Source organism: Anser brachyrhynchus, assembly GCF_964034855.1.
Source record: "Anser brachyrhynchus genome assembly, chromosome: 4".
Taxonomy (NCBI): Eukaryota; Metazoa; Chordata; class Aves; order Anseriformes; family Anatidae; genus Anser; species Anser brachyrhynchus.
The window spans coordinates 43,933,366-43,952,733 of NC_137698.1; the positions used below are offsets into that span (position 1 = coordinate 43,933,366).

A 19,368-nucleotide genomic window follows, 5' to 3' on the forward strand; every position below is an offset into this window, starting at 1 on the left:
TCTTTTCCATAAATAAAAATACCTACAGTCTATAGGTATGCTATAGAGTCTAACTTCCTAGTCTAACAGGGAAATTTGGCAGGCTTTTGCCATCAGGAAAATTTTAACAAATTGACATATGTTTACTTTGTCCCAAGAAAAAGCATTTATTTTTCTGTTAATTAGATATGTAAATATATATATGTATATATATATATGAATATCAAAATGAATGTATTTAAGGAAACTGAGTCATTTATTGTTCTGTAGATGAGCTGATGTTTACTATGGATTTGTATGGTTCAAGCTGACATAAATCCCAGGGGTGCATCAAACAAGAAAATGACAGTGGGAGCTGTTTCACAATCACAGTGAATTTGTTCTTTATCAGTGTTTATCCTAAAGCAACAAGTATACCTCATTAGAAAACAATGTCTTTTCAGAGCTATTTCAAATTTGGGGATCATGTAACGTAAACAATCAATTAAATTATATTTGTGCGCATTGTCTGAATCACATGCAGTGCAGTATAGTACTAGTTATTTCTGTACTCCAGATAAATTCAAGAAAACACAGGATAAAAGGTTTTGGGGCTTCAAACAAAAATATAAATAGACGACCACATTTGCTGAAGTTGCAGATCTGTTGGGGAACTCAGCCTGGCATGTTCTTGGAATGAAATTTCTGCTCTATTAAATTTTAAATCCAGCCTGTTAGAAAAGTCAGTGTGACAGAAAATATAAGAAGCAAGATAGATATCTTACTTTTCATGGCATTGCTCCTCAAATGCTCATTTGCTTCCTTCCTAATTGAGTGCATGATGAATGTAAAATGATACGTCAGTGCTATGACAGATCACATACATTGCATGCAGATGGAAATTAATGTATGAGGTGCAAGAAAAAAGGAAAACAGACCCATAATGGCTAAGTGAAATTAACTGTCAAAAATGTTTGAAGCCAAGCATCATAATCCTAATTTTTTAAAACTTTTTTTTCCCCCTTGTTTGGTTGTTAGGTTTGCAGGTTTTTTTCCTTCTTCATTTTCTACCCACTTTATATTGTGATGAAACCAAAATTATTTGGACAGGAAAAGACAAACTATAAGAGGGGATAGATGAGACACAAACCCATTTCTCTACATGCCTGAAGGAGCAATCACTTCCCTGGATATGTAGATGCAAGCACAAATTCCTCCTTCAATATATAGTTAGCTTACATAAAAATAAATCTTTGACAAGAGTGGTGAAGAAGAGATCCATACAAGAACAACCAATATCATGAAGGTCTAATTTCTAGCTTGTTGGCTTATCTTATGGAAACTTTTCTCTCTCACTTTCTCAGTTTGATCTCAAAAATAGTTGTACAATCCTTTATCACTGAAAGCACTATCCATCAGCACTTGAATGTTCCCACAAAAATGAGTTTGAACAAAGCATTTCCTGAGGGAAAAAAATGTTTCACTGAACAATCTTGATGAGCTCTGTTGTTATACATGCATGACCTGGGGTTCCTTGAAGCACATATGTGCTTTGTGCTTGAAGCCCACATTTCAGTGTAACACATTATGGGCTTTCCTGAGCCTCCAGTTGAGAGAAGTTTGCTTAATTTGTCACAAAATATCCCTCACCTGTAAAGTCAGTGTGAGTGCTATAAATAATTTTGTATTAAGTCACCCTGAGTAATGTCTGTGGACACTTAATGTGCAGTATGCTACGGAATCATTTTTATGTATTTTATGACCATATTCTGCAATTATTCTTGTTTGGACATAAATTATATGGCAAAATGCTTAAGCAAGCTATAAAGATCATATCTTTAGCACTCCAACACATTAACACCTTCTAGATGTCATAAATAATCCCAAGATTAAAGCTCATTTTAAAGAGAAAATTTCCCATGATCTCTTTTAGTCAGTTTTTTTAACTCTGCTATCCATACCCTGTAGATCACAATCCTCTTAATGATATACTTAGAAGTTACGGTACAGTTCAGGATACGTGCTGTAATAATTGCAGATTAAATATCTTATAGCAGAACCTTCCTGAGAATATATCATAAAATTAAAGAAAAAACAAACCTGAAAGTATGTTTAGGTCTAATTTAAATGTGCAACCTGAACACCATGATTTGTCTGCTGGTGCTTAACTCTTGAAACTAGCTCTAGATAAAATGCAGCTCCTCTGCAATTCATTGCCACAACAGCAATATGAAGCCACCCTCCTAAACCTAATGTGAATACGAGAAAAATTACCTCTACTTACACAGCATGCAGTAATTGTAAGCACACAATGGCATCCTAAGGATAGCCCTAATTTGCCCTTTCCACATGATCTTCTAATACACTGTTAATGTGAAATATGCATTTATCATCAGAATATAAGGAAAAGCCTACCATCATCTGCATCTGTGACGCTGAAGTTGAGAATAGCGGATCCTGGAGACAGGTTCTCCATCAAAGACGTGCTGTATGAAGCCATGCTGAATACTGGTGGGTTATCATTTATGTCCAATATGTTGAAGTACACTCTGATGGTAGTAGATTGGCCTCCTCCATCTTCTGCACGGACGGTCAGAATATAATACTGCTGTGCTTCGTAGTCCAATGCGCGGGTCAGGTTGAAGACTCCAGTAACGGGGTTCAGGAAGAATGTACCCTCTTCATCATCTTCGCTCACGGTGTAGGTGATTTCTCCATTTATACCAGAGTCATCATCTGTGGCTAGGATGGCTGCCACTAATGAACCTGCACAGCATAAGAAGAGTGCAAAACAAGTCACTCACAAAAGGCACATCACCGATGTGGTCAGACGGTGCTCATTAACAAGCATCTCTGTAGAACAAAAGGTGTTGGCTGGTAAACATTCAAGCCTCAGAATTGTATGCCTAAATTTTGTGACAACTTTTTCAAAGCTGAGAGGAACAATATTCAGTATGATGTTTATTTTCAATGGCAACTGAAAAAAATACACCAAGAAATGGTCAGCAATATTTGGTTTCATCTTTAAATAGGAGCATTTCCAGATACCAGCTGGGGCAAAAATAGCTGTTCTCCTTTTCTGTATTTTCTTTCTGCTATTCAAAGGACCTTTTTCTCTCCACAGAAAAATACAAGTTCTGAGACCTTCTATATACTTCTTATTAAATGCAGAAACTGAAATGTCACTACTCACACTAAAAATCCCATCTCTACTTTTTGAAAAAAAGTGCCTTAGCAGGGTAACTGCGGTTAGAAAGCCAGAAACCTTATAGGGGTTCATTCTTCAATGTTTTTTGAAATTCAACTCCTTATGAATTTGTGCCATTGTTTTCGTTTCTGCATAGCTGCATTCACATGACTGACCTATCTTAATAAAGTCTGGAAATTCAGTGTCAGTTTTTAGTATATTGAATACTAATTATAATTAAGATCAGCTCATTTCCAAGAAAGTTAATCATTTAACTTATTTTTCCTGGAACCAGATGAATTACATTTGCTCTAGCACAGTTAATTATTTTCGAGCAATGTGACAACAAAAATTGCTTATCATCAGGATGAAGAATAGTGCTACAACTCTGTTTAATCCAGCTGAATATTCTGGTATCTTTTCCATACATTTGATTACCTAATACTTTTCTGATTGCATGCTAATTGGCAAAAAGGGCTGTTCCAAAGCTGGATCGGATCACCCTCCCGCGAGCCTGCAGCAAAGAAGGATCAGAGCGGTGCTGACCTCTGTGCAGCATGCAGGGGTAGGGTAATGCAGCAAGGAGCTTCTCCGAAGCCCTGGGAAGGTGCAACTTGCAACCACAGCTGCTGGGCTGCAAGGGGAAGGGGGATACTCAGTGTGCATACCCTCTGGGACAGAAAGCAGACCCTCAGAGGGGAAATCTCACACTGTTTTTTCCTTCTGCATCGCTTCTAATACAAAGCTGGCCTGTTTCTTCCTTCTGCATCTGCCACCACTGAGCCTGGTATAAGGCACAAATCCATACCCCATACGCAATTAAGGAGAGAAGCCTTGTCTCAGCAGGGAGGGGACTATGCTCACCATTTACAGGGTTATTCCTGCTAAAACAAACTGAGCCTCAGGACTAGGAATGGCAAGAGAGAATAGCATAGCTGGGGATCAGCAACCGAACTGCCCAATGGTACACAGATGTCTTGTCTCCATTACTTCCAAATTCCTGAAGCACAGCTGACTGCAGTATACTGCTTTAACACAAAACACCACTGAATTTTGGAACTGTCACTGTGGGACAGAGCGCAGAAGCTGAAGGCATGGGGGTAATCTCCGTTGTCCCAAGCTGAGCCTCCCACGCTCATGAGTCTAAGCCCTAATAAAAGCTTCAAAGCTATCACTATGTCATTTACATCTCCTTTGTTTGTTTATGTTTTAGAAAAAGTTTCTAAGATGCTTCAGTTACTAATAAAGCAGATACTGCTTTTATGCAATCACTTTGTATAAAATACTGGAAACCATTTATTGAGAGAAATATTAATTTCTCATCTTGAGCCACAATATATAGCACAATTTTGAAAAGTTTTTGTTGTTGTTTGGTTAGTTGGTCTAAATAGTTTCTAGCTTAAAACCTAACTTGTAAACATCAAACCACTATTACAAATGAAACAAGTTTTAAAAGAGGAAAAGAGCAACTCAAAAGGTTTGCAATTAATTCAAGGAATCTAAGAATTAATTACCTAAAGGTTAAATTTTGTACAAAAAGTTGTCAAAACTAGAAGTCAAAGATGATATTATGAAAATATGATGTTAGGGTTAGTAACTGAGTGTGTGTCTGAAATACTATTAAGAAATCAATGTATAAATTATCAGCAGCTCAATGGTAACCAATTTTGTGATCCTACCCTCAATGCATTAAGTACTATAAGTCATATTCACTGAAGATGACTAGCATCACCGCTGCATCTTTTCCATAAGAGTATAGTGTTTCCATTCTGTAAGTTTTTCCTTCTATTACTTTCCTGTTTTTATTTATTTATTTATTTCTGTTTGTTTGTTTTAATAGTAGCACTCAGAGGTTTCCATTCTGATACAGGCATAATTCCTATTCTGCATCTAGGAACTAAGGTTTGTTTTTGTGTTTTTGTTTTGTTTTTTGAGTGGCAACTATTTTTCTCTTTCCCAAAAAGAAATGTTACCCTATTGTACTGCACCAGTGATACTGATTTGCTAGCAAGCAGACTTTCAGCATGATGTGATTCCCCCTGTCTCTCCATCCCACCTGAGAGATGCCTTTGACCACTGCTGCCTTCTGGACAAGTGAAAGAGGTTTTCTCTCTCCTCCTCAAATCCCTCTGGATTGACAAAAAGAAAATTTCAGTCAGTTTTAGGGTCATTTCCTATTTACCTGGCGTGGTATCTTCCGGGATGTCGAAGGAATACACTGGTTTGGAGAACTTGGGGATATGGTCATTAACGTCACTGACAGTGATGTTTATTCTCATGTCTGAGGACTGCAGGCCATCATCAGCACGAACCAGCAAGGAGTACTTGGAGCGGCGCTCTCGGTCCAGGCGCTTGGTGGCTATCAGGTCTCCTGACTCAGGGTCAATGTGGAAGCTATCATCCGCACCGCTGATAATAGTGTATGTGACAAGGGCATTGGCTCCCTAAGCAAAAACAAAAGTGGTCAAATCAAGTTATTTGCCAGGAAAACCACATCGTAACTTTCAGTAAGGCAAGAACCGTTCCAGTAACTGCACTTGGCGAAAATTTTCAGAACGGTTTCCTTTAATAAACAGCCTTCCTGCCCAGTCTCAGCGTCAGTCCCCCAGTACAGATGCCTACGCACACAGTTTTTATTTATGAGACGTGAAATGACGAGATTGTTCAGATAGTTTTTGCTCCACTGTTCATAAAAGGGTTGCATCCAACCAAGACCACAAAGCCCTAATACCTGTTTTAATCTCAAGCCAGCATCACCAGGCAATGCAACACCTTCCCTCTACCAATGATTAACGTTTATTCTTCTTTTAAATTGGAAGGTGAAATTAAATGAGCCTGCTGCCCGTGGGCACAGCTCTGCCCTCCCTCTGTCACAGGAGGTGGGGTGGAAGGAGGAAGACAGGGAGGCATGCAAAGAGGGAGCCAAGCACCAGCTCCAGCAGCTCCTGGTCAGGAGAATCTCATGGGAGCAATGACTGCACAGGTGTCATACAGCAGCCCCCAAAAGGTCAATTTATTCAAGGAAATGCATTCATCCCCATGAATAAGCAGCCCCGAAGTGACAAGTCATGTGTCACTGAAATCACAGTTCTGATCTCTTGAGTAGTGCTGCCAGTCCCTGGAAGTCAAAAACATTTGCTTTGGGGGTTGAACAAAATATCTCATTTGACCGTGTGGAAAAAAAAAAGAAACAAAATAAAGGGGAAAAAAAAAGGGATACATGTGCACTTTGAGCATTTTGGTTAAAAAGAAAATAAAGGAAAAGTAATTTTACACAGAAAAATATTTTTTTCTTTTTCCTTAAGGGTTGAAATTAAAACTTTGGGGAAAAAAAAACAACTCTAACTCAAATAGTGACACAATGTGTTTTGCCTTAGCCCTGCCCCATCACAAATGGGCACTGAAAGTTTGGCAGCCTCCAGAATGGCACACTTATGCTCCACGTGCTGGTGATGCCCAGCAGTGTGTTTTGGTGAGCAACGAATGCTGCAGCTGGCCGTTTCCCCCATGCCTTCTGTTTGGGCACCACATATCACCCCATTCAAAGAGATCAGGGAAAAAGAAATTACAGCTCTTTCAAATGTGCTTGCCTAAAAAAAGCAAATTAACGGAGATAAATACTCACTTGTACCTGTGAGTTGAGAGAAAAGCATTAGTTATCTGGCCTTATGATAGCACCTTGTGCCAAACCTTTTCTCTGGAGTTTTGTTTCAAAGAGCCGGATTGAGCTAACTGATAAAATGAAATTTCAAAAGAAAACACCCTCCTCCAGGTGCCCAGCCTCCAACAGCTGCACACAGAGCTTCAGTGTACACAGACTCTGTGTGCTCAGGCGTACCTGGGGTATGTAATACGTTTTCCTGTTATTGTGTGGGTTAACAAAAACAGCTGATAATAATTTAAGATTTCAGAAGTGACCAAGTTTCTCCACCATTTGTTTTACTAGGCAGCCTTCTCCTAACAGAGCACAGCTAAAACAGCAGCTACATGTGATGCTGGCCTAATCAAATTAGTAACTTTACATCAATTAGGTGAGAAGCAAAGCAAAATAAAAGATTTGTGAAACCTATTACAAAGCTGTATAAAAACTTCCCATCAACAACTGTCTGAAACGAATTTGCAAAGCACTAGAAGCTGTTGTAATTGTTAAAGCCTTTAGTAACATCTATCAGCTAGAATCTGTCTTTACATCTTCTCTCAGATCTCTACAAAGACTTTATTATAACCGACAAGGGGCTGAAATTTGCTGCCTTAATACTATCATTGAAAAATAGTTATGAGGGATTTGTGTACACTGTTCAACCATAATTTTTAAGCATTCTGTCACCCTTTTAAAGTTAAACCTTTGATTCTGAAAGCAGCTGTGCATGTAGTAAAGGCAGCATGCTCATGCACCCACAATTTACTGAGCTACATATATGGGTTGCACATGTGAAAAAAGAAGACAGAAATGCATAACACAGCAGGAATGGTCACAAAAGAGGCTTGAGCATAATACATTGCTAATATCTTAGATATCAGTTTGCTGTATCTCAGCAGAAATTGGCCATTTAAGATTTACTTCTTCCTAACCTTAAGATATATACTGTTACAACTTTTGTTATGGTTGTGCACCTTTCCAAAATCCTGCTTTCTGTCTGTACATCAGACTGCTCCCAGAAAACAAAGGAAAGAAGAAGGTCTTATCATTCATACCATTCCCAGGTGTGTTTTAGTGCATCCCTACGCAGAAGCAAGATTCAGTACATCAATTAACAATCACGGAAGGAATAACCAAGCTAACACACAAAAAAAAAAAAGAAATAAAATTCTCCTGAGGGGGTTGAATTACGTTATTATTTGAATGCAAGAATTACTTGTTGCTGTTAAGTGTAACACTATATTTTAATGACAACACAAGCTTCTTTGCATGCTCATACTGACTTTTTAGGTCTTTCCCCAGTGTAAAGAAAATCAGTTCAAGTGAAAGAAACAATATGATTAACTTTCTCATAACTTACTTTCCAAAAGTAATGAATACATTAAATTATATTTGGATATACTCGCCTGACACATACAAGAAACTAAAATATCCCACACTAAGCTGACTGGCTGTTTAGTATCAGTAGCTCAGCAGGTTTTTGCTGGTTTCTTAACAGCTCCTTAGTTGCAGTGTCCTCAAAGAAATGCATTTCCAGAATTGCATTTTTAGTACAGTTCTTCAGATACGAAACCATGCTCCTACCTCATCAGCATCCATGGCTGTCAGCTGCATTATCTTAGAACCATCTCCTATATTCTCCTCTACAGTCAGATCAAGCATATCTGTGGGGAAAACTGGTGGGTTGTCATTGATATCCTGAAGCGTTATTTCCACCTATAAAGAGGAAGAATCAGAAAAAGTTGTGTGAGCACTGCAAGTTAGATGTTGATTAGACCTGAATGTTACAAATCACATAATTTTGAAAGAAATCAGGTAAATTGTGCCTAATCACATGAATTAGAACATTCCCAAATAACACTGACAACAGGAACAGCCCCTCTGGATATTAAAATTCCACATTGTTAGAAAATACTCATAGGAAAGCCTCTAACATAAATAAAGATAATTTGACTTGTTGATAGCGACTGATTTTAAATGGTCCTAGCCTAGTTTGTATTGGAAAAGATCCACTGATAGACTGTCATTGTAATCCCCAAAGTCGGCCCCTGGAGGATAGCTGCCAAGTCCCGGGGCAGGGGATCATTCAACCATTAAATGCTGCTTGACATAAAGATGAGGTGGTGTAAAATTCTCTCTGAAATGTTTATGTACTGGCATCTCTCAGTTCTGAGGGAGGAAAAAACACCCTTGTACTTTATATTAAAATATATATATATATATGTTTTTCCCTCTCTCAAACCTCTCCTCTAATTGCAAACACAAATGTTACTTTAGGAGCAGCCACTAGCACCCACTCTCTTATGTACACCTAAACATACTGTTTTCACACGCTGTATGTGTATGCCTTCCCAAGTAGTAACAATGGTTTCTGAAAGATTGTGTTATTTATTCATAGTTTTTTCATAAGCAGGATTGTTGGATTCTCATAGCTCTGCTGATGGCAATTCAAAAAACTGTAGAGCTTGATTTTCCTTGATTGCTGGGTATGACATGCAATATTCCAAATATTTTATTGGAATATTTGGCTTTTTTTTTTGGGGGGGGGGGGGGGGAGGGGCTAGTATTGGACTCAAAATATTAAAGGGCCACCAAACTCTGAAGAACCTCTAAAGAGAAAATTGAGTAGCTGAAGGAAGCCAATTTGTCTCCCAATTGTTCATCAAGGAATAAAGAAAGGCAGACAGGGCCATGGCACAGGAAGGGTGGCAAAGACAAGGATGACTTAAAGAAGATACCTAGGTTGACAGGCCAAATATTATTTTGTACTTGCATGTAGTTGCCATGCCATTGTCCAAACCACAAGGTTTTCCTTGTACTTGGTTGAAAACATACAGGCCTGCTCTGGATATGATCAATGCAGATATCCCTGGTGATATGGAGTGTATGATTTTTACTACTTCTAGTCATCTGCCATAGTTGTTTTCCCCATTCTGTTTTCAAGCAGACCAGTAATTGCCAAACCATGCTGACAATCACCGGGACGATCCCAAAAATAAGTGTTAGTGACAGAGGCTCGGTTGTCTGCAGAACAACCGAGTCAGCCAGGCTTGCTGGCAGCATCTCTCCCCGAGATCCCAGTGGCTGCAGCCCAAAGCCATCGATCCTCTGAGGGCTTCCCAAGCCAGGGATCTCACCTTGCTTCTCTGAGGCAGTTTCTAAAGAAGGTTCAGGCATACAGCCTGCCACAGCATTAAAGAGAACTGACACATCTTAAAAAAAAAGAGGATATATTAAATGAATATTAGAGAAATCTGCTGAAAGTGCAGACAAAACAACAGGCCTACATGCCTTAAATGGCCTTTTATAGGAGGCCATTATTTATTTACACCATATATAATTCTTTTCATCATTCACAAATGGTACTGTGCTTCATAGACTGAGAAAAATTAACCCAGACGTTTTATTGTGAAATTCACACCTGTGACAATAGAAGTACAAGAAGTGCTAACCAGAGCATCACGAACAACGATTCAAACAATCAAATAACCAGACACAAATTTTCAGAGAGTACTGATGGTTTTCATAGTGACTGCTGCACCAGGGTGACGATTAATCACTGAAAGGGGAGAAACACAGCAGAAGTGACAGATGAAGGATTTTGTCACCTGCCAAGGAGGTCCCCCCCCCGAACTGGCACAACAAACCACACTCCTTGGTGAAAGTATTGCATTCCACCAGGTACAGTTTCAAGCTAAAGCAGCTGCACAGCTCTGCAATTTATTTATTAATACCACTGTATGTCATGCACAACTACAATGTTACAGCTACTGGTGATATATCACCACCGGAACCCAATTTCACAATGAGAGATTGCTCTTTGTAAAAAACATACAAAAAATGTATGAGAACTTCTGGGGTTTGGGGTTAGGAGCTCTGCATTGCCTACAGCTTGCATAATGTGAAATAATAAGAATCCAAGGATACAGATGGCTAGGTATGGTTTGTGAGATAAATGAATTAATTATAAAGTCAGATTCTGGAGGACTGTAAGTAAAAAGTAAAAATGATTGATTTTATAGAAGTAGTTTTATCCCGGAAAATCACCTGGCAAGTAAACAAAGACACTATTTTATATTAAAGACATGCTTTAAATGTCAGAAACAAAAAATTCTCATATAAGGAGATAAATTTTTAGACAGAGACCACTATTTTTAAGAGGGCTTACACCACGATTGCTGCTTATTCACAGGGCTTTGATAATACATATTGCTTCATAATTCACTGTTGGCTAGGTCTCATCACCAACCCTGTGTAAAACTTCTTTTTTACTTCTTCCATGGCTTATCACTTCAGTTTACACGTGGCACTGGCAAAACTAAAGAATAAAATCCTAGGATGTGACCATTTACAGAAATTTCATGTAAATAATAGGTTTCTTAGAAAGACTTGAGAAAAATCTTCACAGTCTCCACAAGATAAAAGAGTGAATTGCTGCATTGTAGGCCCAAGGCCTTATTTAAGAAAGGTTAGGTCTAAAGCCTAATTTAAGGGTGCAAGATTAAACGGCAGTCTTCCACTCAGGAGATCAGATATTAATTTCACTTTAAAATTATTTCAAAAATTCAGACCCCTGGTAGAAGCACATAGGACAACCATGACCACAAAGTCTTTCAGTGCCAGAGGACACTGGAAGGTTTCAGTACATCTTACCACATGTTTGCCAGGGAAGAATTAAAAAATCCAAAAAGCTTTAAACAAACACCCAAGCCATCTCTCTGTAGCCAAATGCCTCTATCTTTCTAGTCCCACATTACATTTGCATAAAGATACTAGCGTGCATCACTCTGACTCTTGAAATACATTTTTTGATTAATATCATATGCTACCAATTAATAACCGTGTGCAGTTATTAATCTATGTCAGACTTAATCAAGGCAAGACAAGAAGGTCATCTGTACCATCTGTACTGCAGGCGTCATGTTCAGAAAGGTCTACAGAATGCATGCTGTGCTCTCATCTTGCACCCACGGCAGAACACCCTCCAGTGAGAACAGCCAAGTGCAAGAATAAATATCCACTTCAGAAGACCAAAGGCCTCAAACACTGAAATATGCCACAGGAAGAAAGACAGGGAGCTCAAGGGATTTGTCCAGCTCTTGGCCCCTGAAACAGGAAGGAAACACGCTGTGAAAGACTGTAGGAAGTGACGTGCCCAGGCTACATGGAAAGTGATCAGCACCCCCCTCCTTCTCTCCTCCTCCAAATCTATCCAACACAGGGAATGTTTCTGCATGACCTCACACCCATAAATCAATGCCTCTGAGGACGCAAGCCAGGCACCAAACAGTCACCTGAGAGCAGCCCTTGGACTTCTCAAAGTAGTGTACTCTGGACAGTCTCTGACCAAACAACTCTTGCAACTTCCCATCCTTCTGACAAATCCTTCATTTCCATTTATACCTACAGTACATTTAGTATAGGAACCAAAGTTTCTTACTGTCTCAGATAAAATAAGGACTCAAATATAATAAAATACAGCAGCAGCAAAAGGAGTGAAGCCTGTTTGCTTGGACCTTTCAGCTCTCTAAATGGCTTCTCCTGTTGATGCAGGTTTTGCTCTTCTAAACAGCCTTTAATTTCTGCTGAAGCCATGGGATCACTGTGACTATTTAGTCGCAGTGACTTCTAAATCGTTCATGAATGTGATGGAAAACTGATGAATAGATTCAAAATATTGCCTTGCTTTATTTGTTCGGGGGGAAGTGGAAAAATCAGACAAGCTTTGTTCTATCCACATATATGTGTGTAAATCTCCAGAAAATTACTCTGCTTTTCTATAAATTCTAGTGTAATGCTTCCCCTCACACATTTAATGCATCTAGAGAAAAGCCTGAAAATTACAGCTTTCCCTCGGTTTATTTAGTAAAATAAATAGGTTGCTTATTTGCAAACTATTGCAAAGGTGCATTGTAAAATAAACATAATAATTTTATATATCAAATTCTATGCAAACTACCTTTGGGTTTTGTTTGTGTTTTAATCTAAAATGCAAAAACACAGACATAAAATAAACCACAGAGATTAGCAGAAGCAGTAAGTCCTTGCAACAGTGCAGTGCCCCTGCCACTATTACAGATGGCCAACCCATCCTCATCTGTGACATCCTGATTGCTGCAGCCTGCTGTCTCATTTTCAAAGCAGAGGAAGTATTAATTACCTTAATCTTGTTCGGATTCTTATTTGCTGCTCAAATTGGTGCTTTTGTGTTTTTTTTTCTAAATAAACAAATGCAGAACAAATTGTGCCTTGTGGGAGTGTGCAGCAGTAAGTTTTTGTCAGTACGAGATCAGGCAGCATTCACCTCAAATAGATTTTAATAAATTTACTTATTTAAACTTAGATATAAGAATAGTAAGAGTTGTTTTCTCCATTCAGACAAACCTCAGGTGTTAATACATATAAAGAATCAAACAAGGACCTCAATTCATAAAACACACAGTATTTAAGCATTTAAGGCATGAACTTGAACACAAGGAAGTAGTAGGAAACTCATTGATTTTGTTGTTTCAAAGGTGGTCTTTACTTTGAATAAAGTAGGTAACACACTCTTTGAATTAACTGAGGGTGTTTATGAAGAGTCTATGTGAATGAGACTACAAAGAGTGATAATGCAGTGTAGTCTTCACGCTTTGTGCACAGATCGAGAAATAATACTGGGCCCAAGAAGAAACTCAGTTATGATGGAAAACAACAAAAAATATTTTTTTGTTAACCAAAATGACTGTCTGGGTGCTATAAATAGAGTTTGCATTTGAATAGTCTATTCTGACACTCAAAATAATGTGTTGAATTAAGAAACAGTTACTAGAAGACCAAGTTTAATTTCTTAGACCAAAAGACCCAATCCACTTCAAAAATACTAGTACCCCAGAGAATTACTACTGAACAGGCTAGACAAATTCCATACTCAACATAAAAAGCTTAATATTAGAGTTTTATTTTGGAACAAGAAATTATTCTAGTGACCAAACTTGCTGGGTTTATGAGCTACAAAGGTATGTAAAATAAAACATTGCACTGGAAGGCAACGTGCCAAATTCTATCTGGTTGTAACGCCTTCTATAAACCAATGGACTCATTTGGCCAGAATCTATCCCTCTGTTTTATTGCATGTATTAACATTTGTTTTTCTTTTATTTCAAGGTGAGTAGGGTTTATAGACAGAATATTTTTTTTTCTAAAGTTCTTCCATCTAATCAACAAAAATGAGGGAAAAAAGATGCCACAGAAAACTTGAATTAGCTCATGTGGCAGCAGCAAGTTTCACTGGTAGCCCAAAACCACGTGCAGTCGTTCCTGCTTGCAGCCACCCTGTCTGTGTTCCACGCTTCATCAGAGATCTCTCTAGAAGATGATCTAAGAAGAAAGGAAGTCCCAGATGTCTCACACGTCCAATACTCCTTCAAATGTTACAGCTATTTGATTAAAGATCAAACAGAGTGGAAAGGCAACAGCTTTTCTTTCAATTTATATATTGAGTCATTCTTTCCTTTGCTTGCTGCCCTGATATACACTGCATCTCTCGAGAGATACCATCTAATCTAACGGCAGTATTGGCACACACTGCCTGAAGGCTTGTGTTTATGCTTAAGCCATTATATGATCCTTCATATTAAAAAACATAAGGAGCTTGTTCTTCTTTGCTGGAGACTGTGGTAGTGCATTATCATAAATAATTTTAGCAGAACAAAAGTGAAAGGATTCTGTTCCCAATCTCCTGTCAAATATTCTAAATAATATTCTTCTAAATAATAAAAAAGATAAATTCAACTATTAATTTATCACATACATGCAGCTAACACAAGAACATGGCCAACACTAGTTATTTTTCTCCTGTCTCCATGACTTTAGCCCTGTTGTTCATCCAGCAAGCAATGGTTCACTAATCCTGAACAACACATGTATGTGTACATTCATTATCTTTTTTTATTGACATGAGTAATCTTATTGGCTAGTCACATCAGTGAAGTTAAGGCTGTACTAAGTGTTTGCAGGAGCAGTGCATTTGCTTCCTCCAAACTGCGAAGGCAAAGGAACGGATTAAGAATCAGAGTACTAGCAAGCAAAAATGGGTTTCCAGAGAGAAAAGGAGAAAGAGTAATTTTCTAAAAAAATTTCTAAAAAGCCCACAACCCAATGTTCCTAGGTAATCTCTAAAAAAAAAGGAAAAAAATGGCTCTAAGAGTAATAAAAACCCATTGGCTGTAGTGAACCAGTATCCCAGCTTGCTCTAATTAAAGGTGACGGTGGATGAGTGGAGCTCTTACTAATACAGATGTTACATCCAGATAGGAATCACAGAGAGGTGGCACATAACTCACCTCTGCAGGAGCCACGCTAGAGCCTGCAGAGAGGGAAAATACTGGGAAACAGTAAGCCTGGGGGACAAAAATAAACATATTTTAAAGTTACTTGAATAACCACCGATACCAAAGCTCAGGAGGGTGGGAAACCTGAACCACAGACCCTGTATATTTACAATTTCCACAACAGGATGGAAAGCCTACTTCTAAAGAAATGCCCTGGGACAAGATGATAGCTTTTGCTTAGACAGAGGATGAATGAAGCATCTGAATATTCCATTTTCTAGGAGGCAAACAATCCCAGTACATGCTAATACAATAAAAATCACATTAGGCTATTGTACTGCAGGCCAGCAAACCTGTTATATAGAAATACAAAGTTGTTAAGAATCCCACTATTAACGGTGGGAAGATTGTGGCTGGAAATAAATTAAAAGAAAAAAAAATCAAACTAAACAGGCAGTGCTGGAAAAAAGACAAGTTAAAATGTCCAGGGGGCGGCAGCAGCAACCACTTGATTTTTCAGTCTTGGGGTAGCATCTCTGAAAAAAAAAAAAATTGGTGTACTGAATGTAATCTAAACTCCTCCTAGTAAATTTCAGGCAAAGTCCCTGATTTTAGGTGATGGTGACTCATGCAATAAATGGATGTGTCAAGCCATATACTTGGGATCTCCTCAGAAGGATACCAAGGCACAAGACTTAATTTAGATGTCAAAGCCCAAAGGTCCATTTTCAAAGAGTACCTTAAGGAAAGAGAGGATGTGAAAGCAGTCACAGGGTATGCGATCACCCATTCCAATCACCCCAATGCAGAGTGTGGAAATCAAACATGGACCCAGCAAAAGACAACATTTTGAGCCCATCTCTATCAGGATTTTCTCCTCCCTCACAAAATTAGGAGTTACTATTGATTACCAGCCTTGAAATCATTTGGAAACATAGGTCTCAACACATTTTATCAACATTTCATATTCTCCTTTAAATAAATGTGCACATAAACATGATGAATAGGATTTATAAGCAATGCTGTAATTTCCCAGGTAATTTTAATCCATGGGCTGCAATTCCAGTATATTAACATTGCATAACTTTCCTGGAGGTGAAATCATACTGTAAAGTACAGTTTAGTAAGGCAATTTGAAGGTTTACAACTAACTCATTTTTATAAAGCGTCAATATCTTCTGAAAAACACTGGGAGATCAGAGTGCTTTCACAAACCCAATGATTTAACTGACACTGTTGGAAAAATTAGGCATAAATCTGCTTACATTATTATTTAAAGCTAAAAAAGTCACCTTCTTGTGATGTCCCTAACAAACACTAACCTTAATGCTGCAAAGAAAAGGTGCCATAATTCGTTTCTTCTCTCTCTCTTTTTTTTTTTTTTTTTTTTTTTTAAGGTGACCACTGGGAGTTGCTCTGCCTGGAGTCTTGATTAAATGTTTCACTGCATCCAGAACACTTCATCATGCTGCATAGCCAAAATCTATTACGGCTTGCAAGTGACTCATACTTTAGCTATGAGAAGACCATAATAAAGAACATTTTACATAAAAATGCCAAAAAGGTTGGTAATTTAATCTTGATTCTAAGTAGGTATGCAAGGTCTCCGACTCCAGCATGTGGCTGCCTATGCAGACAATAAGGCATTGTCTGGAAGCGCGTTACCTGCTGTGGTTACATCTACAAAGCCCAGATGGTACCACCGCTGAAAAGAAGTGGCTCATTCTTGTGAGAGAGCTGCAAATACTGCCTTTAGCAGACATGCAGTATGACTGCAGCCCAGAAAGCCAGCCACATCCTGGACTGCATCAACAGAGGTGAGGCCAGCAGGGCAAGGGAGGTGACCGTCCCCCTCTGCTCTGCCCTCGTGAGGCCCCACTTGGAGTCCTGCACACAGCTCTGGGGCTCACAGTACAAGGAGGACGTGGAGCTGTTGGAGTGGGTCTAGAGGAGGCCACAAGGATGATCAGAGGGCACCTCTCCTATGAAGACAGGCTGAGAAAGCTGGGGATGTTCAGCCTGGAGAAGTGAAGGCTCCGGGGTGGCCTCATTGTGGCCTTCCAGTACCTAGAGGGGGCTTACAAAAAAGATGGAGAGCGACTTTTTACTCAGGTAGTTAATGATAGTACAAGGGGGAATGGTTTTAAACTTAACGAGGGGAGAGTTAGATTAGATGTTAGGAGCAAGTTCTTCACTCAGAGGGTGGTGAGGCAGAGGCACAGGTTGCCCAGAGCAGCTGTGGATGCCCCATCCCTGGAGGTGTTCAAAGCCAGGCTGCATGGGGCCCTGGGCAACCTGGTCTGGTGGGAGGTGTCCCTGCCCATGGCAGGGGAGTTGGAACTGGGTGACCTTCAAGGTCCCTTCCACCCTGACCATTCTGTAATTTATCTGTTCATGCTAGGGGTCTGCCGGTACCTGGTCAGGGCATTCATTAAAACCAGAGACATGGGAAACTGTGTTATTAGCCCATGAGTAAACATATGTGGCTGATAAATTGTATCCCTCCACATGTTCACGGAAACAGATGAATAAACACTAAGGCAGTATACAGAAATTAACTTCAGAAACTATTATTTGTAGCACTTAATCCTAGCGTGCATACCATAAATCACTGAGGACGAGACAAATGGTATTCTGATACTCCAGTTAATGAAATAAACACTGGATCCAGGCACTCGTCCCAGTCGCTCAGCGACAACACTGGCTTCCTACTCAGAAACTGCAAACAAAGATGCATTCTGTGCTGCCCAAACTTAGTGCCTCAACCTCAACCAAGCCACTCGTGTTTGGATACCCTGCCAGGTCAGTCCAGGCAAAGATTTGTCATGATGTGTTAAGCAGCCCAAGGCACAGGGAAAGAAAGTTATATACTCAAATCTAAGCATCACTGCAGCTTTACTTTGGAAAGGGCAAGTAAAGCAAACAGTTAAGGCTATGATTCAATTATTTATTGCTTGGGCGTGCTGTATGCACGCAACCATGACTGATGTTATTCCTCAAGCAAAAGCTACTACTCCCATCAACCTTGTGCCACACGACATCCTCAGCAGTCAGTGGGCCACGACAGACCCGCGGGAACGGCCACGAGCGAGGACAGGACACGAGTGCCTCCGCTCCCCTCCCCAAAATGCCTCGCCGAGTGCAGGGGGGTCACACTGAAGAGCAGTGCTTTGGGGGCTGACTCTGCTGTCTGAAAAGCTGGAACAGAAAAAATGTTTTGCTAAAGGCAAAGCAAGCTGTGTTGCCGTTCCCGCTCCCCCTGAAATCAATATTGTTTAAGTAATTGTTTAAGTGCTGCATAATTTACTGCTCTCCAAAAAGAGGCACAGTCTTGCATGTAGCAGAGGGAATTAAGACTAGGCTAAAGAATGCAATACTCAAACCTTGGCTAATTTCAGAAAGCAACAGCACGCTGATTTTAAAACACACATCAAAACACACATAATTGTATACATGGAAAATTGAAATAATCCAACTTCACAATAAATGAGAGATAAACATCAAAGTGGTACAAGGAATAAAAACGATAAGGAATGCCACAAGCAGCCATGTTTTTTTCCCCCTTCACCACCAAGGCCGTAATGAAATACAGGTTATTTTGTCAGTACTGCTAAATGAGTAACATGTGTAACTCAGTTAATATTCCTATAGTTTAAAAAAAAAAAAAATTGATTGTTCAAAAAACATTTTTTTGAACATTTCAATAGGATTAGCAAATACACTAGGACCCCTGGGTCTGCCCAGAAATGGCAAGATGCTGGGACAACAGATAGCTGGGCTGGCACTGAGGACCATAAGCACGAGTGTATGTATGTATGTATATGTAGACACCATATATATCTGTTGAACTGAGAGTCCTGGCGTGCACAGGGCACAGCTTGCAATCTGCTCACCATGGGAAGGCCCAGCCCTGGGGAGCATCACAGGGGTATTCACCTCAGGGACTGCTCAGTGTGTAAGAAAGAGCAGTTGGCTACAAAGTATGTTGAGAAGTGCGACTGCTCTGGGGCACGGTGCATGGGGAGGAGGGCAGTGAGGGCAGAGCCACTCCATCCCTCCGAGCATAGAGGCAGGGGAGAAGCTCCTGCACCCATCCTTTCACTGTCTACCCACCGGTGCTGGGACGCACACACATATGTGGTCCCATGTCATTTCCCCAGGTAAAACTGGTGATTTTCTCGTAAAGACATTAATTCTTTTGCATCTAGCACTGCCTCTGGTTGCAAAACCCATTCCAAATACCTGCCAAACCAATACAAACACTTGGCAAA

General features: G+C 39.6%; 1 protein-coding gene across 2 annotated transcripts in view; it reads right to left on the bottom strand.

Moving 5' to 3' along the window:
- FAT4 (FAT atypical cadherin 4) overlaps nucleotides 1-19,368 on the bottom strand; it is a 142,951-nt gene that overhangs the window by 61,499 nt on the left and 62,084 nt on the right. For both annotated transcript variants that reach the window (XM_080591933.1, XM_080591934.1), the window contains exons 2-4: nucleotides 8,370-8,501; nucleotides 5,328-5,589; nucleotides 2,374-2,724 (exon numbers count right to left, since the gene is read on the bottom strand). In XM_080591933.1, the coding sequence (XP_080448059.1) occupies nucleotides 2,374-2,724; nucleotides 5,328-5,589; nucleotides 8,370-8,501 (745 nt within the window). The remainder of the gene's footprint in view (nucleotides 1-2,373; nucleotides 2,725-5,327; nucleotides 5,590-8,369; nucleotides 8,502-19,368) is intronic.